We start from the raw sequence: 19,473 nt of genomic DNA on the forward strand, positions 1-19,473 counted from the left end.
GGTCTATCCCCTTTAGCCCAGTGTGTGTGGGGGTGTCGGTATGTGTGTGTCGACATGGCAGAAACTGAATGCTCTTCCCAGGAGGAGGTTAGTGTGAGAGATGAAAAAATTGAAGGAGTGACTCTGTCGGCACCGCCGACTGCTGATTGGGTTGATATGTGGAATGTGTTGAATAGCAGTGTGGCTTTGTTGCACAAGAGGTTGGACAAATCTGAGTCTCAGAACCAAGTATGGAGGCAGTCCATGGGAGACGTGATACCACTCACTCAGGCCCCCTCGGGGTCCCAAAAGCGTTCATTTACCCAGATAGCAGACACTGATACCGACATGGATTCTGATTCCAGTGTCGACTATAATGTCGCGAAGTCCCTGATACAAGGGTCTGTATGGATAAGGGGAAGAAACCGGAGGTTACGTTCCCTCCCTCTCATGAACTGAATGCCCTTTTTGAAAAAGCCTGGGAAACGCCAGACAAGAGGTGGCACATTCCCAGGAGAATTGCTATGGCATACCTGTTTCCTTCTCAGGATAGGGTTGGGGGGGAGGCAACACCCACGGTAGACAAAGCTCTAGCGCGCTTATCCAAGAAAGTGGCGCTACCATCTCCTGAAATGGCGTCCCTCAAAGATCCTGCAGATCGAAGGCATGAAGCTACCTTGAAATCTATTTGTCACGACAGGTACACTCCTCAGACCGGCTGTCGCTTCGGCGTGGGTGAGTAACGCGATTGCTAAAAAGCCTTGCGCTCTCCCTGCAGGTGCTGCACCAGCATGGTTGGCTCCTAACCTTGCCAAAGTCGCAGTTGATTCCGACAACTCGGCTGTCATTTTTGGGCATGATCCTGGACACGGAACGGCAGAGGATTTTTCTCCCGTTAGAAAAAGCTCAGGAAATCCAGAACATGGTCAAGGAACTTCTGAAACCGCCAAGAGTGTCGATTCATCAATGCACTCGAGTGCTGGGGAAAATGGTTGCGGCCTACAAGGCCATTCCGTTTGGCAGGTTCCATGCAAGAACGTTTCAGTGGGACCTACTGGACAAGTAGTCAGGGTCCCATCTACAGATGCACCGGAAAATAACTCTGTCCCCCAGGACCAGGGTTTCTCTCCTGTGGTGGCTCCAAAGTTCTCACCTTCTACAAGGTTGCAGGTTCGGCATCCAAGATTGGATTCTGGTGACCACGGACGCGAGTCTCCGAGGTTGGGGAGCAGTCACACAGGGATAAAATTTCCAGGGAAAATGGTCAAGCCAGGAAGCTTGTCTGCACATAAACATTCTGGAATTAAGGGCCACCTACAACGGCCTGCTACAAGCGGAACATCTTCTTCGCGACCTGCCCGTCCTGATTCAGTCGGACAATATAACAGCTGTGGCGCACATAAACCGCCAGGGCGGGACGAAGAGCAGAGCGGCGATGGCGGAGGCCACCAGGATCCTTCGCTGTGCGGAAAAGCATGCAAGCACTCTGTCAGCGGTCTTCATTCCAGGCGTGGACAACTGGGAAGCAGACTTCCTCAGCAGACACAATCTCCATCCAGGAGAGTGGGGTCTTCATCAAGTGACAAGTCATTGGGGACTTCCTCAAATAGACATGATGGCGTCGCGCCTCAACAAGAAGCTGCCGACATATTGTTCCAGGTCAAGGGACCCTCAATCAGTAGCGGTAGACGCTCTGGTGACACCGTGGGTGTTTCAGTTGGTCTATGTATTCCCTCCACTTCCACTCATCCCATAGGTGATAAGGATCATAAGAAGAACAAGGGTCCAGGCGATACTCGTTGTTCCAGATTGGCCACGGAGGGCCAGGTATCAGTATCTTCAGGAATTACTCACAGGAGATCCCTGGCCTCTTCCTCTGAGAGAGGATCTGTTACAGCAGGGACCGTGCATGTTCCAGGACTTACCGCGGTTGCGTTTGACGGCATGGCGGTTGAACGCCAAATCCTAGCCAGAAAGGGTATTCCCACTCTACTTAAGGCTAGAAAGGAGGTAACGGCGAAGCATTATCACCGTATTTGGAAAAAATGTGTCTTGGTGTGAATCCAAGAAGGCTCCTATGGAAGAATTTCAGCTGGGTCGGTTCCTCCATTTTTTGCAAGCGGGTGTGGATGCGGGCCTGAAGGTTAGGCTCAATTAAAGTGCAGGTTTCGGCATTATCAATTTTCTTTCAAAGGGAATTGGCTTCGCTTCCAGAAGTACAGACCTTCGTGAAAGGCGTGCTGCACATCCAACCTCCATTTGTGCCCCCAGTGGCACCGTGGGACCATAACGTGGTGTTACAGTTCCTTACGTCACATTGGTTTGAACCTTTACAAAAGGTTGAGTTGAAATTTCTCACTTGGAAAGTGGTCATGCTATTGGCCTTGGCATCCGCAAGGCGGGTGTCCGAATTGGCGGCTTTGTCTCACAAAGCCCCTATTTGATTTTTCATGAGGCTAGAGCGGAGTTGAGAACTCGTCAACAATTTCTACCAAAGGTGGTTTCTTCGTTTCACATGAACCAACCTATTGTGGTGCCTGTGGCTACTGAAGCCTTGGCTGATTCAAAGTCCCTTGATGTGGTCAGGGCTTTAAAAAATTATGTAGCCAGAGGCTCTGTTTGTCCTGTTTGCCAACAAGGTTGGCGCTCCTGCTTCTAAACAGACTATTGCACGCTGGATCTGTAATACGATTCAGCAGGGTCATTCTACGGCTGGATTGCCGTTTTTAACGAAATCGGTGAAGGCCCATTCCACTGGGAAGGTGGGCTCATCCTGGGCGGCTGCCCGGGGCGTCTCGGCATTACAGCTTTGCCGAGCAGCTACTTGGTCAGGGTCAAACACTTTTGCAAAGTTCTACAAGTTTGATACCCTGGCTGATGAGGACCTCATGTTTGCTCAATCGGTGCTGCAGAGTCATCCGCACTCTCCCGCCCGGTTTGGAGCTTTGGTATAAACCCCATGGTCCTTTTGGAGTCCCCAGCATCTTCTAGGACGTATGAGAAAATAGGATTTTAATACCTACCGGTAAATCCTTTTCTCTTAGTCCGTAGAGGATGCTGGGCGCCCGTCCCAGTGCGTACACTATCTGCAGTAATTGTACATAGTTATTGTTTAAGTTACACAAAGGTTGTGTTTGGTAAAGGTCAGGCTGTTGCTGATCTGTTTTGGTTCACACTGTTAACTGGGTTTAGTTGAATGCCATGTTGTATGGTGTGGTGTGAGCTGGTATGTATCTCACCCTTAGTTTAACAAATTCCTTTTCCTCAAAATGTCCGTCGTCTCTGGGCACAGTTCCTATAACTGAGGTCTGGAGGAGGGGCATAGAGGGAGGAGCCAGTTCACACCCATTCAAAGTCTTATAGTGTGCCCATGTCTCATGCGGATCCCGTCTATACCCCATGGTCCTTATGGAGTCCCCAGCATCCTCTACGGACTAAGAGAAAAGGATTTACCGGTAGGTATTAAAATCCTATTTTTTTTTTTTTTTTAGTTTTCAGAATACAAATGTGCTGCTGCAATAAGATTGATTGTTTGACATTACTCTTCACATGCTGTCTTTGTGTATATGGCATATTAGTTTGCATGTAAGGTCCTTAATGATTCCAGCAGGTCAGCCAATATTTTACATATTTTGCATGTTCTTATTGTTATCTTAAAACTACTATGAATTAATACAGGATGTTTCATTTGCTACCGGCCCCAAAGTTTTTCTTATAACTTTTAAAGTAATTGACGTCATTTAGTGAAGTTTTACACGGACATGTCTTGGTCTATGAGAAACATGAGGAAGTCATAGCAAGTATTGAGTGTTCGTCATTAGCATCCAGGCAAGCTTGAACGCGTTGCTCCATGTTATGGAATTTTTAACCAATATATGAAAATCCAGTATATGCGGATTTCTATTGACAAATGTCTGGAACCAGTTACAGTACATGACTCTTCTGTTGGCCAGTAGCTTTTAATTATTGAACAACAGTAACACGAAATGGTCGCAAATCGGCTTATTTTTTGCTGCTCTTTGGCTTGTGGAAATTCCCATCTCCTGCGACAGTTTCCGCAAGGCCAGTAGGCCAGTAGTCTGTTTTTCACTTCTGCACTGTTGTGCCTGGCATTTTCAGATGGCCTTCTGTTGACATTCAATAATGTTGCAGTGGTTTCCAGTTTTTACACCAGATACTGAATGGTGAATTTTGACAGTGGTTTCTAACCTCAAAGCTGCTTAATAAATTGTTTTTGACATGCCTTTATCGACTCTACAGTACACAACACCACTGTCAGAAGCATAAACACCTACTGACGAGGGTGGCAAACAGCTGGCCTTTACTGTGCGCGTGTAGCCTGGATGCTAATGGCAAACACTTCCAACATTTGCTATGACTTCCTCATGTTTTTCATGGACCAAGCTATATGTCCATGTCAAATTTCACTAAATTACGTCTATTACTTTAAAAGTTTATAAGAAATTTTTTAGTGAGTGAAACACCCTGTATGACATGTACTGCTACAGTCCCTTAGTGCTAGTAATTACACATAGCACATTTCAGCTAATTATTGTGGATTTCTCTCAATATGTTTTGCAGAATAAAATTGATACAGATCACAACAGATCCAAGATGGAAAAAGATGAAAACTGCCCCAAACAATGCAGACTCTTCTCAAGACCACTATTCCAGCCTTGTGACCTGGATAATGAATTACCGTTTGATTCTCCAGAAAGTAAAAACTCTGGTCAAGGTCCCCTGAAACCATTAGAAATTACTTCGATTTTGAATGGTCTTCAAGGTACACGTATATACAAATGGTACATTTAAGATCACTGAAGACCCTTTGGGCCTGATTTTTTTCAGACACAAGTGGAAATGCCTCCGTATTTCGCTGATTTGTTCATACTAGAGCATGTATTGTAGAAAGAAATAGTGGACTATGCATACACCGCACAAAGTGTATGCATACTGATGGAATTTCTAAGTGTGTATCCATCCATCCATCCATCCATCCATCCATCCAGCCAGCCAGCCAGCCAGCCAGCACTCTTTCAGTGAAATGGGTGTTTATGGGTGGTATATGGGTAGGCTTACCATACTGTCCCTTTAAACCGGGACAGTAATGAATTACACAGGTTATGTGGCTGTCTGACTTCAAGCCTGCATTTCACCAGGTTTTATTCAGCCACAGAACCTATGTAATTCATTATTCCGGTTTAAAGGGACAGCATGGTAAGGGGCCACATCCATGCGGACACATGGAACTGATCTTAGTTGTGGCCATATAAGCAGACTTCACTTATCTGTAAACGATTTTGCCATAGCCATGCTTTTGTATGATGACTGAAAATCATTCAGATGTTATTAAAAAAGATCAGTGCATAATTGCATAATGTTGCAGTGCATAATGGGTTATAATTTTTTCACATAATGGCAGGATTACCTGCTGGCATGTGTGCTAACCTGCAGAAGCATTCCCAGGGCCCTGGCTGTGCACAGTAGCTTGCAAGACATCATGCGTGCACAAAGGGGTCGGCCAGGTAGCAAGATATAGCGCATCAGCACTAGGCTCATGCGCTGTGGGGGCCTGCAGGGATCTTTGGAGGGGGATTTTTCTCTCCTCTACCCCGATATTGCTTACTGATTCACCTCAATAAGGGACCAAGCAGGAAGAGTTGTGCCAATATAGTATGTTTCCCCTAATGTGCATCAAACCTGCTTCAGTATCAGAAACTTTTTTTCTATGTTGCTATTGTGTCATATGATTTATATTATCCCTATTGTTTAAATTTGATTGCCTTCAAGGCACTCTAGAATTATGGATCTCGATCTCATTTTTGCAGTAGTTCCCACAATAACATTTGGTCTGCACAGAATATCAAATGTATTATTTCTTCTGCAGCAAAAATGTCTACAGTCAATAGGTCTACCACTAATGGCAGACATGCATTAGGTCAACATGGTAAAAAGGTTGACATAGAATAGGTAGACAGTAAGAAAGTTCGACATGGTCAAAATGTCAACATGGAAATTGTCGACACTAAAAAAGTAGACACAATTTTTTGTTGTTTTTTGGGGTGTTTTATCACTTTTCTTCCACAGACAAGCCCCATTAGTATACCACATCCCCTCATATGGCTCGCTTCGCCATGCTTCTGGTTACTATTCCCAATCGTAGTCCACGTGGATGGTAAAGCATGGGAAAGTTGAAAAACATTTTTAAAAACTTGTGTCAACCATGTGTGTGTCTACCATTGTCATGTTGACCTTTTGACCCTATTGACCTTTTGAACTGTCTACCTTTTGCATGTCGATCTTTTGACCCTGTTCACCTAATACATGTCTACCATTAGTGGTCGACCTATTGACTGTGTAGACCTTTTTAGTGTAGATCTGTAGAACTGTAGAGTGGATACCAGTTAAGATGAAGTGGTCAAATGTAGATTGGCACTTTTTGAACACGTGTAATTGTCACATTAAAGTCCAGCATCCTATCACTTAAAATCCAGGATTCCTTAACATTACCAGCCACAGTTAAATTAACATTATGCACATCTCTTAAAAGTTTAAATAAAGAATTTGGACATAGCACACACCATTACATTAAAGGTATATCTTCATTGTATTTTAGCAAGTTAAGCCTTCTTTAGATTTTAAACATTTGGTTTATAAGCATTCCCACACCTGTCATATGTATCACACAAGCTTTATTAACGCAATATAAATAGGAATTAATTGTTTTTTCCCCGTTACTTATATACATTGGTCAGCTTGCAATTCATAAATGGTTTCAAAAATTCTGTTTACAGCTACTGAAAATTCTGCAGATGAAAGTGAAACAGATCAAAGTTGCCAGAATTTGAATAAAGTTGAAAGAGACTTTAATATGAGTCATATTAAGAGTGACGTGACTTCTACAGCAGAAGGAAAACTTGTTCCAGGAATGGAAGAAAACTTTTTTAGCTTGAAAGATAAAAAAAGAGATACAAAACACTCTGTGAAACAGGAGTCTTCAGATGATACAGACTCTGAATTGGAGACTCCAAGGAGAAAGAAGTTTGTAAAAGACTTTGTAGATAAGGTAGCCAAATCACAGTTTAAGTGTGGTAAGAGAAAACTCATAGATTGTGGCAAGGCTTTAACGTCCAGTGTAAAAGATGAAAGTACAAAGTGCAAAGAGACACTTGATCGATTTGATGTTGATACCATGACCTCCTCTGATGATGAGGAACATCCCAAACCAAAATCTTCACTAACTAAAAAATGTAGTAGTTTGGATGACAAGAAGAAAGCTTTGCGTGCTCCCAGTTTCTATACAAGTTTACCAGATGTACATGATAAAAAAACAAAGACCCTGAATTATTCTGAAGAAAGGCCCAAAGCCAAAGATCACAAAGATGTTTGGTCAAGCATTCAAGGACAGTGGCCTAAAAAGACATTAAAAGAACTTTTCTCTGATTCTGATACAGAGGGAGCTGCATCTCCACCTCACATGCATCTAGATGATGGTTCTCCTGATTCAGCTGTTCGGCCAATGAATGATGAAACTAGAGATTTGTCAGCAGAATTTCTCAAACCGATAACTGATGCAATTGAATTGAAACCAGTTGATGAAAAAACAGTTGAATTTGGTGAGAGAAAAGAGTTCCCCAGTAGTGGCAGCAATTCTGTTCTGAATACACCTCCCACAACACCAGAGTCCACTTCATTTTTAAGTGAGTATAGGAGGCCGCAATCAACACTTGAGAGTTTGGAAAATGTGGAACCAAATCGGGAAGAAGTTGAAAGTATGAAGAGTGAGACAAATAGCACAATTGAAGTGGATAGTGTTACTTGTGAACTACAAGACCTCCAGTTTGAAGGAAATCTTTCTCCTACAGGATTTGATGCTAGCATCAGTTCCAGTAGTAGTAACCACCTGGAAACTGAGAGTAAAGATAAAGGTAAGTGATTACTGAAAGTTTGCTGATGTCAGATAGATGAAGCTTTTTTTTTTGGGGGGGGGGGGGGGTGGCGGTCAGATGTGTATGTGGAGGGAACACATTTAGGAATAAAGCAGTGCACAGTACAAGCAATGTTAGACAGACAATTCTAAAGATTTTATCTAGCAACACAGAATGTAGAATATCTGAACTCTATAAATCTATATTTTTTTTTTCGATATTGTAGCGAAAAGAAATATTTACGAACCAATTTCTGCATTACACAATTTATTATTGTCCCACAGTGGTGTTTGTCGTTTTTATTTCATCTTCTCATTACAGGTCAGAAAAGACATTTAGATGATGATGGTGACCATTTTGAAAACTGCACAGTGAAAAAAGTAAAGCGAAACCACAAATCATCTGTGAATCACAAGAGGAAAACTAGTAAGTGTTTAAGTCTAAATAAAAGGATATATATATATATATTTTTTTAGTATTTTGTGAAATACAATAGGCAAAAAGACATGAGAAAATACTGTATTAGTAGGTTTTCTGGTCTATAGAAATAATACTGGTTTTGATCAATCATGACCAAAATCTGAAGGTCTGAGCTTGTTAGAGGTTTATGGTTAATAACTAAATATAATTTACATTCTAATTATTTGTAATAAATTATATTTTGTACATTCTTTTACAAACATATTCATTTACACATCGTTTAAATAGTTTACATAATTGGAAACATCCATCTGATCTTGAGTTACTTGAAAGACCAAGGGCCTGATTCTGAGTTGGGAAATTAAGAGCATGTACAGTGCATCCGGAAAGTATTCACAGCGCTTCACTTTTTCCACATTTTGTTATGTTACAGCCTTATTCCAAAATGGAATAAATTCATTTTTTCCCCTCAAAATTCTACACACGATACCCCATAATGACAATGTGAAAAAGTTATTTTTTTTTAGGTTTTTGCAAATTTATTAAAAATAAAAAAATAAAAAATCACATGTACATAAGTATTCACAGCCTTTGCTCAATACTTTGTTGATGCACCTTTGGCAGCAATTACAGCCTCAAGTCTTTTTGAATATGATGCCGCAAGCTTGGCACACCTACATTATCTTAGGGCAGTTTCGCCCATTCACCTTTGCAGCACCTCTCAAGCTCCATCAGGTTGGATGGGAAGCGTCGGTGCACAGCCATTTTCATATATCTCCAGAGATGTTCAATCTCTTTCAAGTCTGGGCTCTGGCTGTGCCACTCAAGGACATTCACAGAGTTGTCCTGAAGCCACTCCTTTGATATCTTGGCTTTGTGCTTAGGGTCGTTGTCCTGCTGAAAGATGAACTGTCGCCCCAGTCTGAGGTCAAGAACGCTCTGAAGCAGGTTTTCATCCAGGATGTGTCTGTACGTTGCAACATTCATCTTTCCCTCTATCCTGGCTAGTCTCCCAGTTCCTGCTGCTGAAAAACATCCCCACAGCATGATGCTGCCACCACCATGCTTCACTGTAGGGATGGTATTGGCCTGGTGATGAGCGGTGGCTGGTTTTCTCCAAACATAACGCCTGGCATTCACGCCAAAGAGTTCAATCTTTGTTTCATCAGACCAGAGAGTTTTGTTTCTCATGGTCTGAGAGTCCTTCAGGTGCATTTTGGCAAACTCCAGGCAGGCTGCCATGTGCTTTTTATTAAGGAGTGGCTTCCGTCTGGCCACTCTACCATACTGGCCGGATTGGTGGATTGCTGCAGAGATGGTTGTCCTTCTGGAAGGTTCTCCTCTCTCCACAGAGGAGCTCTGACAGAGTGACCATCGGGTTCTTTGTCACCTCCCTGACTAGGGCACTTCTCCCCTGATTGCTCAGTTTAGACAGCCGGCCAGCTCTAGGAAGAGTCCTGGTGGTTCCGAACTTCTTCCATTTACGGATGATGGAGGCCACTGTGCTCATTGGGACCTTCTAAGCAGCAGATTTTTTTCTGTACCCTTCCCCAGATTTGTGCCTCAAGACAATCCTGTCTCGGAGGTCTACAGATAATTCCTTTGACTTCATGCTTGGTTTGTGCTCAGACATGCACTCTCAAGTGTGGGACCTTATATAGACAGGTGTGTGCCTTTCCAAATCATGTCCAATAAACTGAATTTTCCACAAGTCGACTCTAATTAAGCTGTAGGAAGATCTCAAGGATGATCAGTGGAAACAGAATGCACCTGAGCTCAATTTTGAGTTTCATGGCAAAGGCTTATGTACATGTGATTTCTTAGATTTTTGTTTTTAATAAATTTTTAAAAATCTCAAACTGTTCATGTTGTCATGATGGGGTATTGTGTGTAGAATTTTGAGGGGAAAATTAATTTATTCCTTTTTGAATAAGGCTGTAACATAACAAAATGTGAAAAAAGTGAAGCGCTGTGACTACTTTCCGGATGAACTGTAACTGCACCTGGACAAACCATGTTGAACTGCAAGAGATAGATAGGTACGTACGTACGTACGTACGTACGTACGTACGTACATACATACATACATACATACATACATACATACATACATAAATAATAATACAGTACTGTGCAAAAGTTTTAGGCAGGTGTGAATGAACAGAATTGAAATCTAAATCAAATGAATATTTGCTGAGACCACCCTTTTTCCTTAAAAACAGAAATCAATTTTTCTAGGTACACTTGCACACAGTTTTTGAAGGACTCAGCAGGGAGGTTGTTCCAAACATCTTGGAGAATGAACCACAATTCTTATGTAGATGTAGGCTTGCTGAAATCCTTCTGTTGCTTCATGTATTCCCTGACAGACTCTATGTTGGTCAGGGCTCTGTTGGGGATATATTCCAGGACTCCTTTTCCTTCATTACGCTGAAGATAGTTTCTAATGACATTAGCTGTATGTACCTAGAAAAATTGATGCTGTATGTACCTAGAATTGATGTTGTTTTGAAGACAAAAGGTGGTCACAGCAAATATTGATTTGCTTTAGAGCTCTCTTCTGTTTATCCACTTTGTATTTTATTAATTGATAAAAATAAACTATTATTTAACACTTCTATTTTTCAATGCATTCTTACTTTGCAGCATTTTTTCCACATCTGCCTAAAACTTTTGCACAGTACTGTACATTTTTTTTTTCTTTTGCTTACAGGGTAAATTCTGGCTGCCTTTGCATGTGACCCATAAACACTGCAAAGCTGTATTTTTAAGATTTCGGTTTGGACACGCTGCTCTCAAATCTAAATTTCTCTGCATGTTTTAAATCTGACTTATAAGCCCTACACACTGGCCGAGCTGCCCGACGGCGGATACGGCTGACGGGCGACCCGGCGGCGTCGGGGCAGTGACGGGGGGAGTGAAGTTTCTTCACTCCCCCCTTCACCCGGCTGCATTGAAGTGCAGGCAAATATGGACGAGATCATCCATATTGGCCTGCATGTACAGCTGACGGGGGACCAGCGCTGAACGATCGCTGGGCTGCGCATCGTTCATCGCTGCTGCCGCCACACTGCACGATATGAACGTTATCTCGTTCATTAATGAACGAGATCGTTCATATCGTGCAGTCATGTCGGCCAGTGTGTAGGGCCCTTTAGAGGAGTAATCCACTGCACTGGAGATGTTTTCTTTTTTTTTGCATATAAATCATCTGGCCTTTCATTTGTTTACTTATTTAATATCTTAGTGATTTCTTCTTAATCTCAATTTATTACTTTGTAACACCTTGATTGATACTTTTTTGCAACATTATGTAGTTTGCTAAATAAAAATAGATTTTACCTATAATTTGGATTAGCAGCCTCGTTATGTACATATAATAACTAATAGATAAAATCCAGAGGGGGTTATTAAAATATTACAACTATATTCCGTTTACTTATTACCCATGAGAGGTATCTCTTTTAAGAGCTTCTTAGAGGAGAAATATCATTAATTATATTACAGTTGCTGTGAAATTAGGGAAACTACACAATTAGCGGTCATCTCCTGTGAAGTCATCCGTTATATTCAAACATAAGAAGTACAAAATACATCTATAAATATTAGAGCACACAGACACCAAGAGGACAAGTTTTAATCACAGTCGTTCTCTTACACAAATATTGCTCGTTTTCTTTCAGCAAGGCTGGTGGAACACTGGACCATGGGCATTGTAAATTGGTGTTGGAGACGGAACTTACTGTGACTGCAGCTTTAAATCCTAAGCTCCTCCCCCCTGCAACACCATAGTGCCAGTGTTGTTTATGTGCCTACGAAGTAGGGCACATTTTAGGGGGCTGCTATGCCATGCATGGCAGGGTGCATCACAAGAAATAAAGTGATATTTTAAAAGTGTTTAATGAGAGAGGTTAATTAAAGATAAAAAAAAAATAGGGATAACATACAAAGTAAATTTTAATTTACAAAAACTACTATCATTTGCCCTGAACTTTTTATTTCAGAATTACAGTTTTACCTTAAATATGAATGTAAAACCTAGCAACAAACACAAGGTTTGAAATCCCTCTTGTGTGGTAGGATATCTACTGTATATGTAAGGTGTTAAGTCTAAAGATAGAAGCAGGTCAGTCTCATCGTTAGTAGTAATATTGGATTATATATGAGAGTAAATGTAGAGAGATTATTCTTATGAGATGATTTACACTTCAGCAATAAAATTCTATTTGGAAATGCTCCAGGTCTATAATTGCAGTAGTAAGTGGATGTCTGTGTTATGTTCACTTATGTTGTCTTGTTACGCTACTTTTTGTTATTGTGCCAAATTTGTGGCTGGGAGGTAATTATGAATTCCCACCTTTTTATAAAGTCTTTTCTTTATTAATTTGTTAGTTTGTATACTGCTATTATTTGGCTTTAGGGCTCTTCATGTGATTATAGATGTGGGCAATGAAATGGCAGTGCCCTCACCCCTACAAGGATGTTGTAAAGAGGAGGTTTCTAGTAATCTAATGTCACTCTGCTGATCCGCCATCTGGGAATCTCCAGTCTTCTGACTGAGAAGCTGGGACGTTCCACTCTCTGTGATCGATCCATTTCACATGTTTTTTGGCTACATTATCTGAAAACATTGCTCATATATAAAATTCTACAAGTTAGAGGCACTGTCTTGATTTTGAGCGATTTTGCTACTAGATTTAAAGCAGCAATAATTTAAAAGTATTTTATTGCTGCTTAAATCTAGTTTCTAAATCTCACAAATCACAGGGAATTACATTTGAGCCATTGAATGGTGTGTGAAACATGCACGTGATTGTACAGTTAAAGGAAACTGCTATAAAATGGCTTTGCAGTGTGTCTGCATGAGTAATATATGTTAACTTTACTTACTGTGTTCTTCATATTTAGCATCTCTGTAATATGAAACTTGTGACGTTTGGTTATAACTGCATCTGTTTCTTTCCCCTATATAGCTAATACCAGTGATAGTGAGGAGCTTTCTGGTGGTGAGAGCCTTTCAAAGCTTCAGTCTTCACAGTCGTATTCTGGTGTAACATCAAAACATACCAAAATGTTGTCTGGAATGTCGTCTCCGGGAAAATATGTGAAAAGCAAAGAGAGAGAGTCATTTCAGAAGGAATATAATGATCGGTTACCTAAAGTGTATGAGTGGAGTTTTCAACTGTGTAGGTTTCCCCCAAGCTTCATTTAACTATGTATTTTAATTTTGGCTTAATTTGAGTAGTCTATTGTATTAAAATAGTATTGATGTGATCCAATACTACAGCCAATAAAAAATTGTCCTAAAGACCTCAAATGACTATTGTACTGTAACGGCTTAAGGGGGCATACACACGGGGCGACTCGTGCCTGTGTGCTAAGCGATCTAGGTTAGCACAGATCGCTCAGCGCACACTGTTATACACACAGCGATGTGTGCTAAGCAGTGTTCTTTATGCACATGCTAGGCTATCTAACTAGATCTTGCCTGCATGTGCTAAAGATCTGAGCGGGTGATGGCGAAGCGCGGAACCGCGCATCGCTACGGGGTATACACATGGAGCGATCCGTGCTTAATTTCTAAGCGATCTACACAGAATGCTTAGAAAATAGGCAAAAATCACCCCGTTTGTATGCCCCATAAGACCCTTTTCCCAGTATCAACCACAATTAGACATTCCTTACACTTGGAGCGTGTAGTGCCTGGAGAATTTTGAGCACAGCTTGTGGGAAGTTTTAGGATACTTACTGAACAGGCTCTTTAAAATTGTCCAATCAAAATTCTGGAAATACTGCAGCCTATAGAATAATTTTAGTGTGGGTGTGCCAGCTATAAACACTTCCCTCATCCCTTTTTTTATTTTAATTAAAGGAGGGTTTTGCTTTGAAATATTAATGAGACTGAAGTTCTCATTTTTATGATTTTGTACCTCCTACTTGTCTTCATCTAATTTCATCTATGAGACGTGTGTGTGTGTGTGTGTGTGTGTGTGTGTGTGTGTGTATGTATGTGTATGTATATGTGTATATATATATATATATATATATATATATATATATACATACACATACATGTTTGTGTGTATGTGTGAGAGAGAGAGTATGTGTGTGTCAGGCATATTAGTCGTCATCCCCCCTCTTCCCCCAGAGAGGCCATGGAATGGGGAAAATGATTTATAGAAGGAGAGGTAGGATAAATTATGCATGCTTAAAAGGTGCTTAACTTACTATTTAAAGAGAAATAAACATTCTGTGTCAGACTGCTGCTTTAAATCTTACCAATCGGTATGTGGTAAAAATTTGAAATCTTTCTGATTGCATTTGCAGCGGACCTTGAAAATATGACAAGTGTAGAACGCATTACATTTCTTCAGGAAAAACTTCAAGAACTTCGGAAACACTACCTTTCATTAAAATCCGAAGTAGCTTCCATTGATAGACGAAAGAAACATTCTAAGAAGAAGGAAAGGGAAAGTAAGTTTACTTTTTATTTATTAGAATATATTTAATTTTCTACTAACCTCTTGCTATGTTTTGCTGAGCATTAGTTGTTCCAATATAATCCATACCACTTCTACTTCTCTTTAATCTAACTTACACTAGATACAGAGCTTCAAAAATGACTTTGCTTAAAGGATTAAGAAATCAGTTTGGCTCTAACTAGAACTAAATCAATAAGCGGATATCTTGACAGAACTAGTACTATATAAAGCTGGGTACATACTGGCGCACCGGGGATCCGTTTCGTTCTGACATAGGAATGAATCCCAATCAGCCGGAATTGCCCCTACACACTGGGGTGACTTTTTAATGAAGGACCTTCTACATTAACATAACACAGGACGCTAGCGACGGACACTTGGTTTAATGTGCAGCACATCAAACCAAGTGTCTGTCGCATATGACCTTGGGGGTGTGCAGTCCTGATTACACACTGAGCAATGTAAGTAATATGTCGCTTCAAAACAGCGTTTTGAAGCGACATCCCTCCAGTGTGTACCCAGCTTAAGTATTGGTATTTTATTCTGCAACTAGTATTACTGATTTGTGTAAACAGTCTTTTTCACAGGGAGTTCCCATAATATCTTTCAGCGTGAGCACTGTGAAAAATGAATTCTGAACCTTTATCTTGAACCAGTAATTAGTTTGCTGAATACAAACAGTATGGTATCTGGAGGATAGATTTGCAGTGTATTGGTCGACAGTTAATACTTTGACATGCATTAGGTTGTCAGATGAAAGGAAGACAGTGCTTAAGGTCAACAGGTACTGTTCAAACAGCCAACAAGTTCAAAAAGTTGACATGACAATGGTCGACACACAAATTGTTATAGTGTGATTTAAGGGGGGGTTTCACGTTTTCTTAACATTTGTTTGATTTACTATCCACATGGACATCTATGGGGAATAGTAACCGAAGCATGTGTATACATTTGCACTGATGGTGGTCACATAACATGAAATAGACAGGATTTGGCACAAGAAACATGTTAACCTTTTTACCCTGGCGACCTAATTCCTGTCAACCATTTGATGTCAGTCTATTGACTGTTGACCTTAAAAATGCCAATAATTGATCCACACCCAGAAATGTTGTTTGCACTAGCATAATCCTCATATAAGTGAATATATTGTGTAATGCATGTATTGAGTCATTCAGTAGTGAAATAATGACACAAAAATACCAGTTTTTGCCATACTTCTGCCCCAAGTTCTAGTACCTCTACCAACTGGGAGCTGTTACGATGACAAATCTCATATTAATAAAATTCTGATGTCGTGCTGAGAGGCGACATTATGTAACTGGCATACACTGAAACTGCCAATATTCAGTCTTTTGTGCACAGCAGTACTTTCTGAATTAACGGATTTTAGGGAATCATTTGTAGCGTTTTAGATTATTTTCATTTAAAAAAAATTGTATACCAGTTTCCTTTATTCAAATGTATTATTGTTAACAGGTGCAGTTCTGTCCACTATGTCTTCATCACCATCCTCAAGTTCCATCACTGCAGCTGTTATGTTGACGTTATCAGAGCCATCACTGTCAACCTCAACACAAAATGCAATGGCAGTTGAGTGCAGGTGACAGAGGGACTTCTCTATGCACGCTGAACTTACTACAACTTGTTGAGGCCATGGACTTATTTTTATACTGCACAGCAACGCAAGAACAGACAGGCACTATTTTCTATTGCATTTTTGATGTGTTGTCCATGCACTTAAGTGCACTTTTTATAAAGTAGAAGTAAACTGCTTTTCTTCAAGCAATAACTGTTTCCAACTAGTCTGGGAGTTCTGTTTTTGCTCCTGATGCCTTCCACTGTGGGAGCAGGAGGCTATTACTGCAGGTTATTTGAAGGTTATGCAGTAAATATATTAAGGGTCCTTTACAAAGTGCGGTGCAAGCAAATTGTCAAACAGTTGTGTACGTGAACAGATGATGATAACGTTGCATTTGCGTGCATAATGGATTCTGTTGCATCGAACACACCAATAGCTGCACTCACACACTGAACTAGGATGTTTGATGGGTGCTATTATTTACTGCAAGGGCAATGCTTGTGCTCAGAGTGTAAAAGGTTGTTCCAAAGTATGTTCTTTCCGTTCTGCACAGCACAAACTGGGTCATTTGAGATGTCAGTTATACTCTTTCTTTTCCATAATTCCACACGAGGATATACTATAGAAATACAGAAACAGTGTAAATTGATACATTTTCTTCTTCCTCATTTTTAATAAAATAATCATTTAACATAGACCACTATAATAGTCACAATAAATGGCAGGCGTTGGGTAATTGTGAACGAGACAGGGTAGTGCTCCAGTTTACTGAAGTATAAAACTGTGACTACACATTGACATAGAAATATTTAAGCTGCACCATAGACTGAAGAGTGCTGCACTTAGTAAATGACCCTAATTGTGTTGTGTTGTGTTCTTTCGTTTTTGTTTTATATATTACTCTATAACAGAAGCTGTTGGATTTAAATTGTCATTTCTTTGTTGGTTAACAAAAACAAACAAGCTTTCATATTTGCAGATGTCATTTGGTTGACTTTAACTAAAGCACAGATTGATTGATTGGTTTTAAGATTAGTAATACAATTTGTGTCCTACTCTCTTGATGAAACTCAACTCATGTTTACATATTGTATGAGCTGAAGCAGTTTTTTAGTGTGTGTTACAAATTTAAGTTTCTACATGTGGCTTTCATAACATGTAGTGCAAATATCCATATTCAGTATATAAACATGATTGCTTTTTTGTGAGAAAAACGTGATGGGTTACAGTGCTGTACAGAGGTTTATACCATAATAGTAGACATGCTGTCTGCGTTACAATTCTTTTTAATGCCTTTGATTTTAAACTCTAAACAAAAACAAAACAAAAAATTGACTTTTTACAGGTTTTTTTTTTTTTTACACAAAAAATAACTAAAAATTATTTGTGGAAGAAAATGCCTGCGTATATGATAGACCTTTCGGATAGAATATTTGATAAATGTTAAAATGGCTACCCCCATGTAATTTGTGACTTTGGCAGGCATTTGAGTAGTACATTGCTTGGAATTATAATTAAAGCTATTAAATTAATTGCAGTGTTAATACAGAATAACCATTATATTATTTTATGGTTTTAATTATGACTATAACAATGCATCTTCAAATTAAGTTGGTATGTTATTTTTCTTTTCACATTGTAGTAAAATGTTTGTTTTTTCTAGACATTTTAGTGTTGGCCTTTTACATTTGTTCCTTTTTTTTTAAGACATGTTTCATTTTCAAAAACTGATTTGGTTGGACCATAAGTGTTTTGGCTAAATGCTATTTAGCTTATCACAAGGCATACAATATTTATTGAGTCCTATAGGTGGTGAACAATGTATTATATTGTAAAAAAAAATGTAAGAATAAGCCTGTGAAATAAAATGCCATAGTTTGTGAATATATTTCTTTCATTTCACTTGTTTTACATTTCTGAAACATCTGTTTATTAAAATATGTCAGAGTGTGAAGGAAAGCTTAAGTTAGAAATCCAACCACTCACACACTTTCTCTGCAATACAGTCCTACACTAAGAACTGCAAAGTAAAGCGTTAACTAAAGTGAAGTAATGAGTTGGTAGTTATCCATGTACATTTGTTCAGTGCCCTTTACTGTCAGTTGCCACGGAACCTACCTGAGACTGTTTTAGCTGGGGAATACTATATGGGCAGAGTAAAGCTAACACTTTTATGTTGATTTTCTCCATGCACTGAAACTGACAGGCAGACAATAAAAATACCAAGTATTGACAGAATCTAAGATCTGGTTGCTTAAGCTGTAATATAAATCTTTATTGTCACAGGCCTCATTTGTTAATGTTAAAATATTTCTTTGTGAACTGATTAATCAAGGAAAGTTAAGACTAAAAATTTTACTTTGTATTTTAATAGAACAAAGTATGTTGTACTTTAGTTTTCTTTAATTATTCTAATAGTGTCCATCAAATTAAATTTAGACAAATCAGTTATGCAATATAAAAGAAAAAACTCATATAACTGAAGTGAAACGAACATGAAAGTATGATATAAATATGTTACAGGTAGTGAACCTAAGTCAGAGGTGCTCGTAGTTCCTGCGAAGATGCGTTTTCATTTGTAGTGGACTTACAAAGCTAATGCCATCTTGTGCACAGAGACGCCAACTTCCGGCATCTCAAATCCGCCACTGGTGGACCTAACCGGAACACTTGGCACATATCAGTCAGACCATCACACTTCTGTGCAGTGGAAACAAATTGCTCCACTGCGTCTGACATTGCATGCACCTTTGTATCTGGCCCAGTGTTACATAGATATAGAAATATAGTTGTGTGTGACTAAATTAATGCCATTCTCTCTACTACTGAAATAGAGCCACTGCACAATAGTAGGTTCTGTACCTACTAAAAACTACTAATATAAAGATAGGGAGCACTAAACTGAGACAGTATAATACTCAGGTTAATTTAATAAACCACAAATGGCACAAAATAGCAATATAACAAATAAAACATTCAAAATGATAAATAACACATACATAAAGTGAACTGGCCATAAACTCCAAAGTAGAATCTGGGAACTAATTCCCGCCAAACGTACGATTTGCTGTTACCTCATGAC

General features: G+C 39.7%; 1 protein-coding gene across 2 annotated transcripts in view; it reads left to right on the forward strand.

Annotated features, from left to right (window-relative positions):
* ARID4B (AT-rich interaction domain 4B) overlaps positions 1-18,279 on the forward strand; it is a 375,127-nt gene extending 356,848 nt beyond the window's left edge. For both annotated transcript variants that reach the window (XM_063917566.1, XM_063917567.1), the window contains exons 20-25: positions 4,561-4,762; positions 6,774-7,907; positions 8,229-8,333; positions 13,301-13,513; positions 14,655-14,801; positions 16,289-18,279. In XM_063917566.1, the coding sequence (XP_063773636.1) occupies positions 4,561-4,762; positions 6,774-7,907; positions 8,229-8,333; positions 13,301-13,513; positions 14,655-14,801; positions 16,289-16,416 (1,929 nt within the window). In that variant the 3' untranslated portion in view covers positions 16,417-18,279. The remainder of the gene's footprint in view (positions 1-4,560; positions 4,763-6,773; positions 7,908-8,228; positions 8,334-13,300; positions 13,514-14,654; positions 14,802-16,288) is intronic.
* The last annotated feature ends 1,194 nt before the right edge of the window (positions 18,280-19,473 follow it).

This window comes from Pseudophryne corroboree, chromosome 4, assembly GCF_028390025.1.
Source record: "Pseudophryne corroboree isolate aPseCor3 chromosome 4, aPseCor3.hap2, whole genome shotgun sequence".
In the NCBI taxonomy this organism is placed as follows: Eukaryota; Metazoa; Chordata; class Amphibia; order Anura; family Myobatrachidae; genus Pseudophryne; species Pseudophryne corroboree.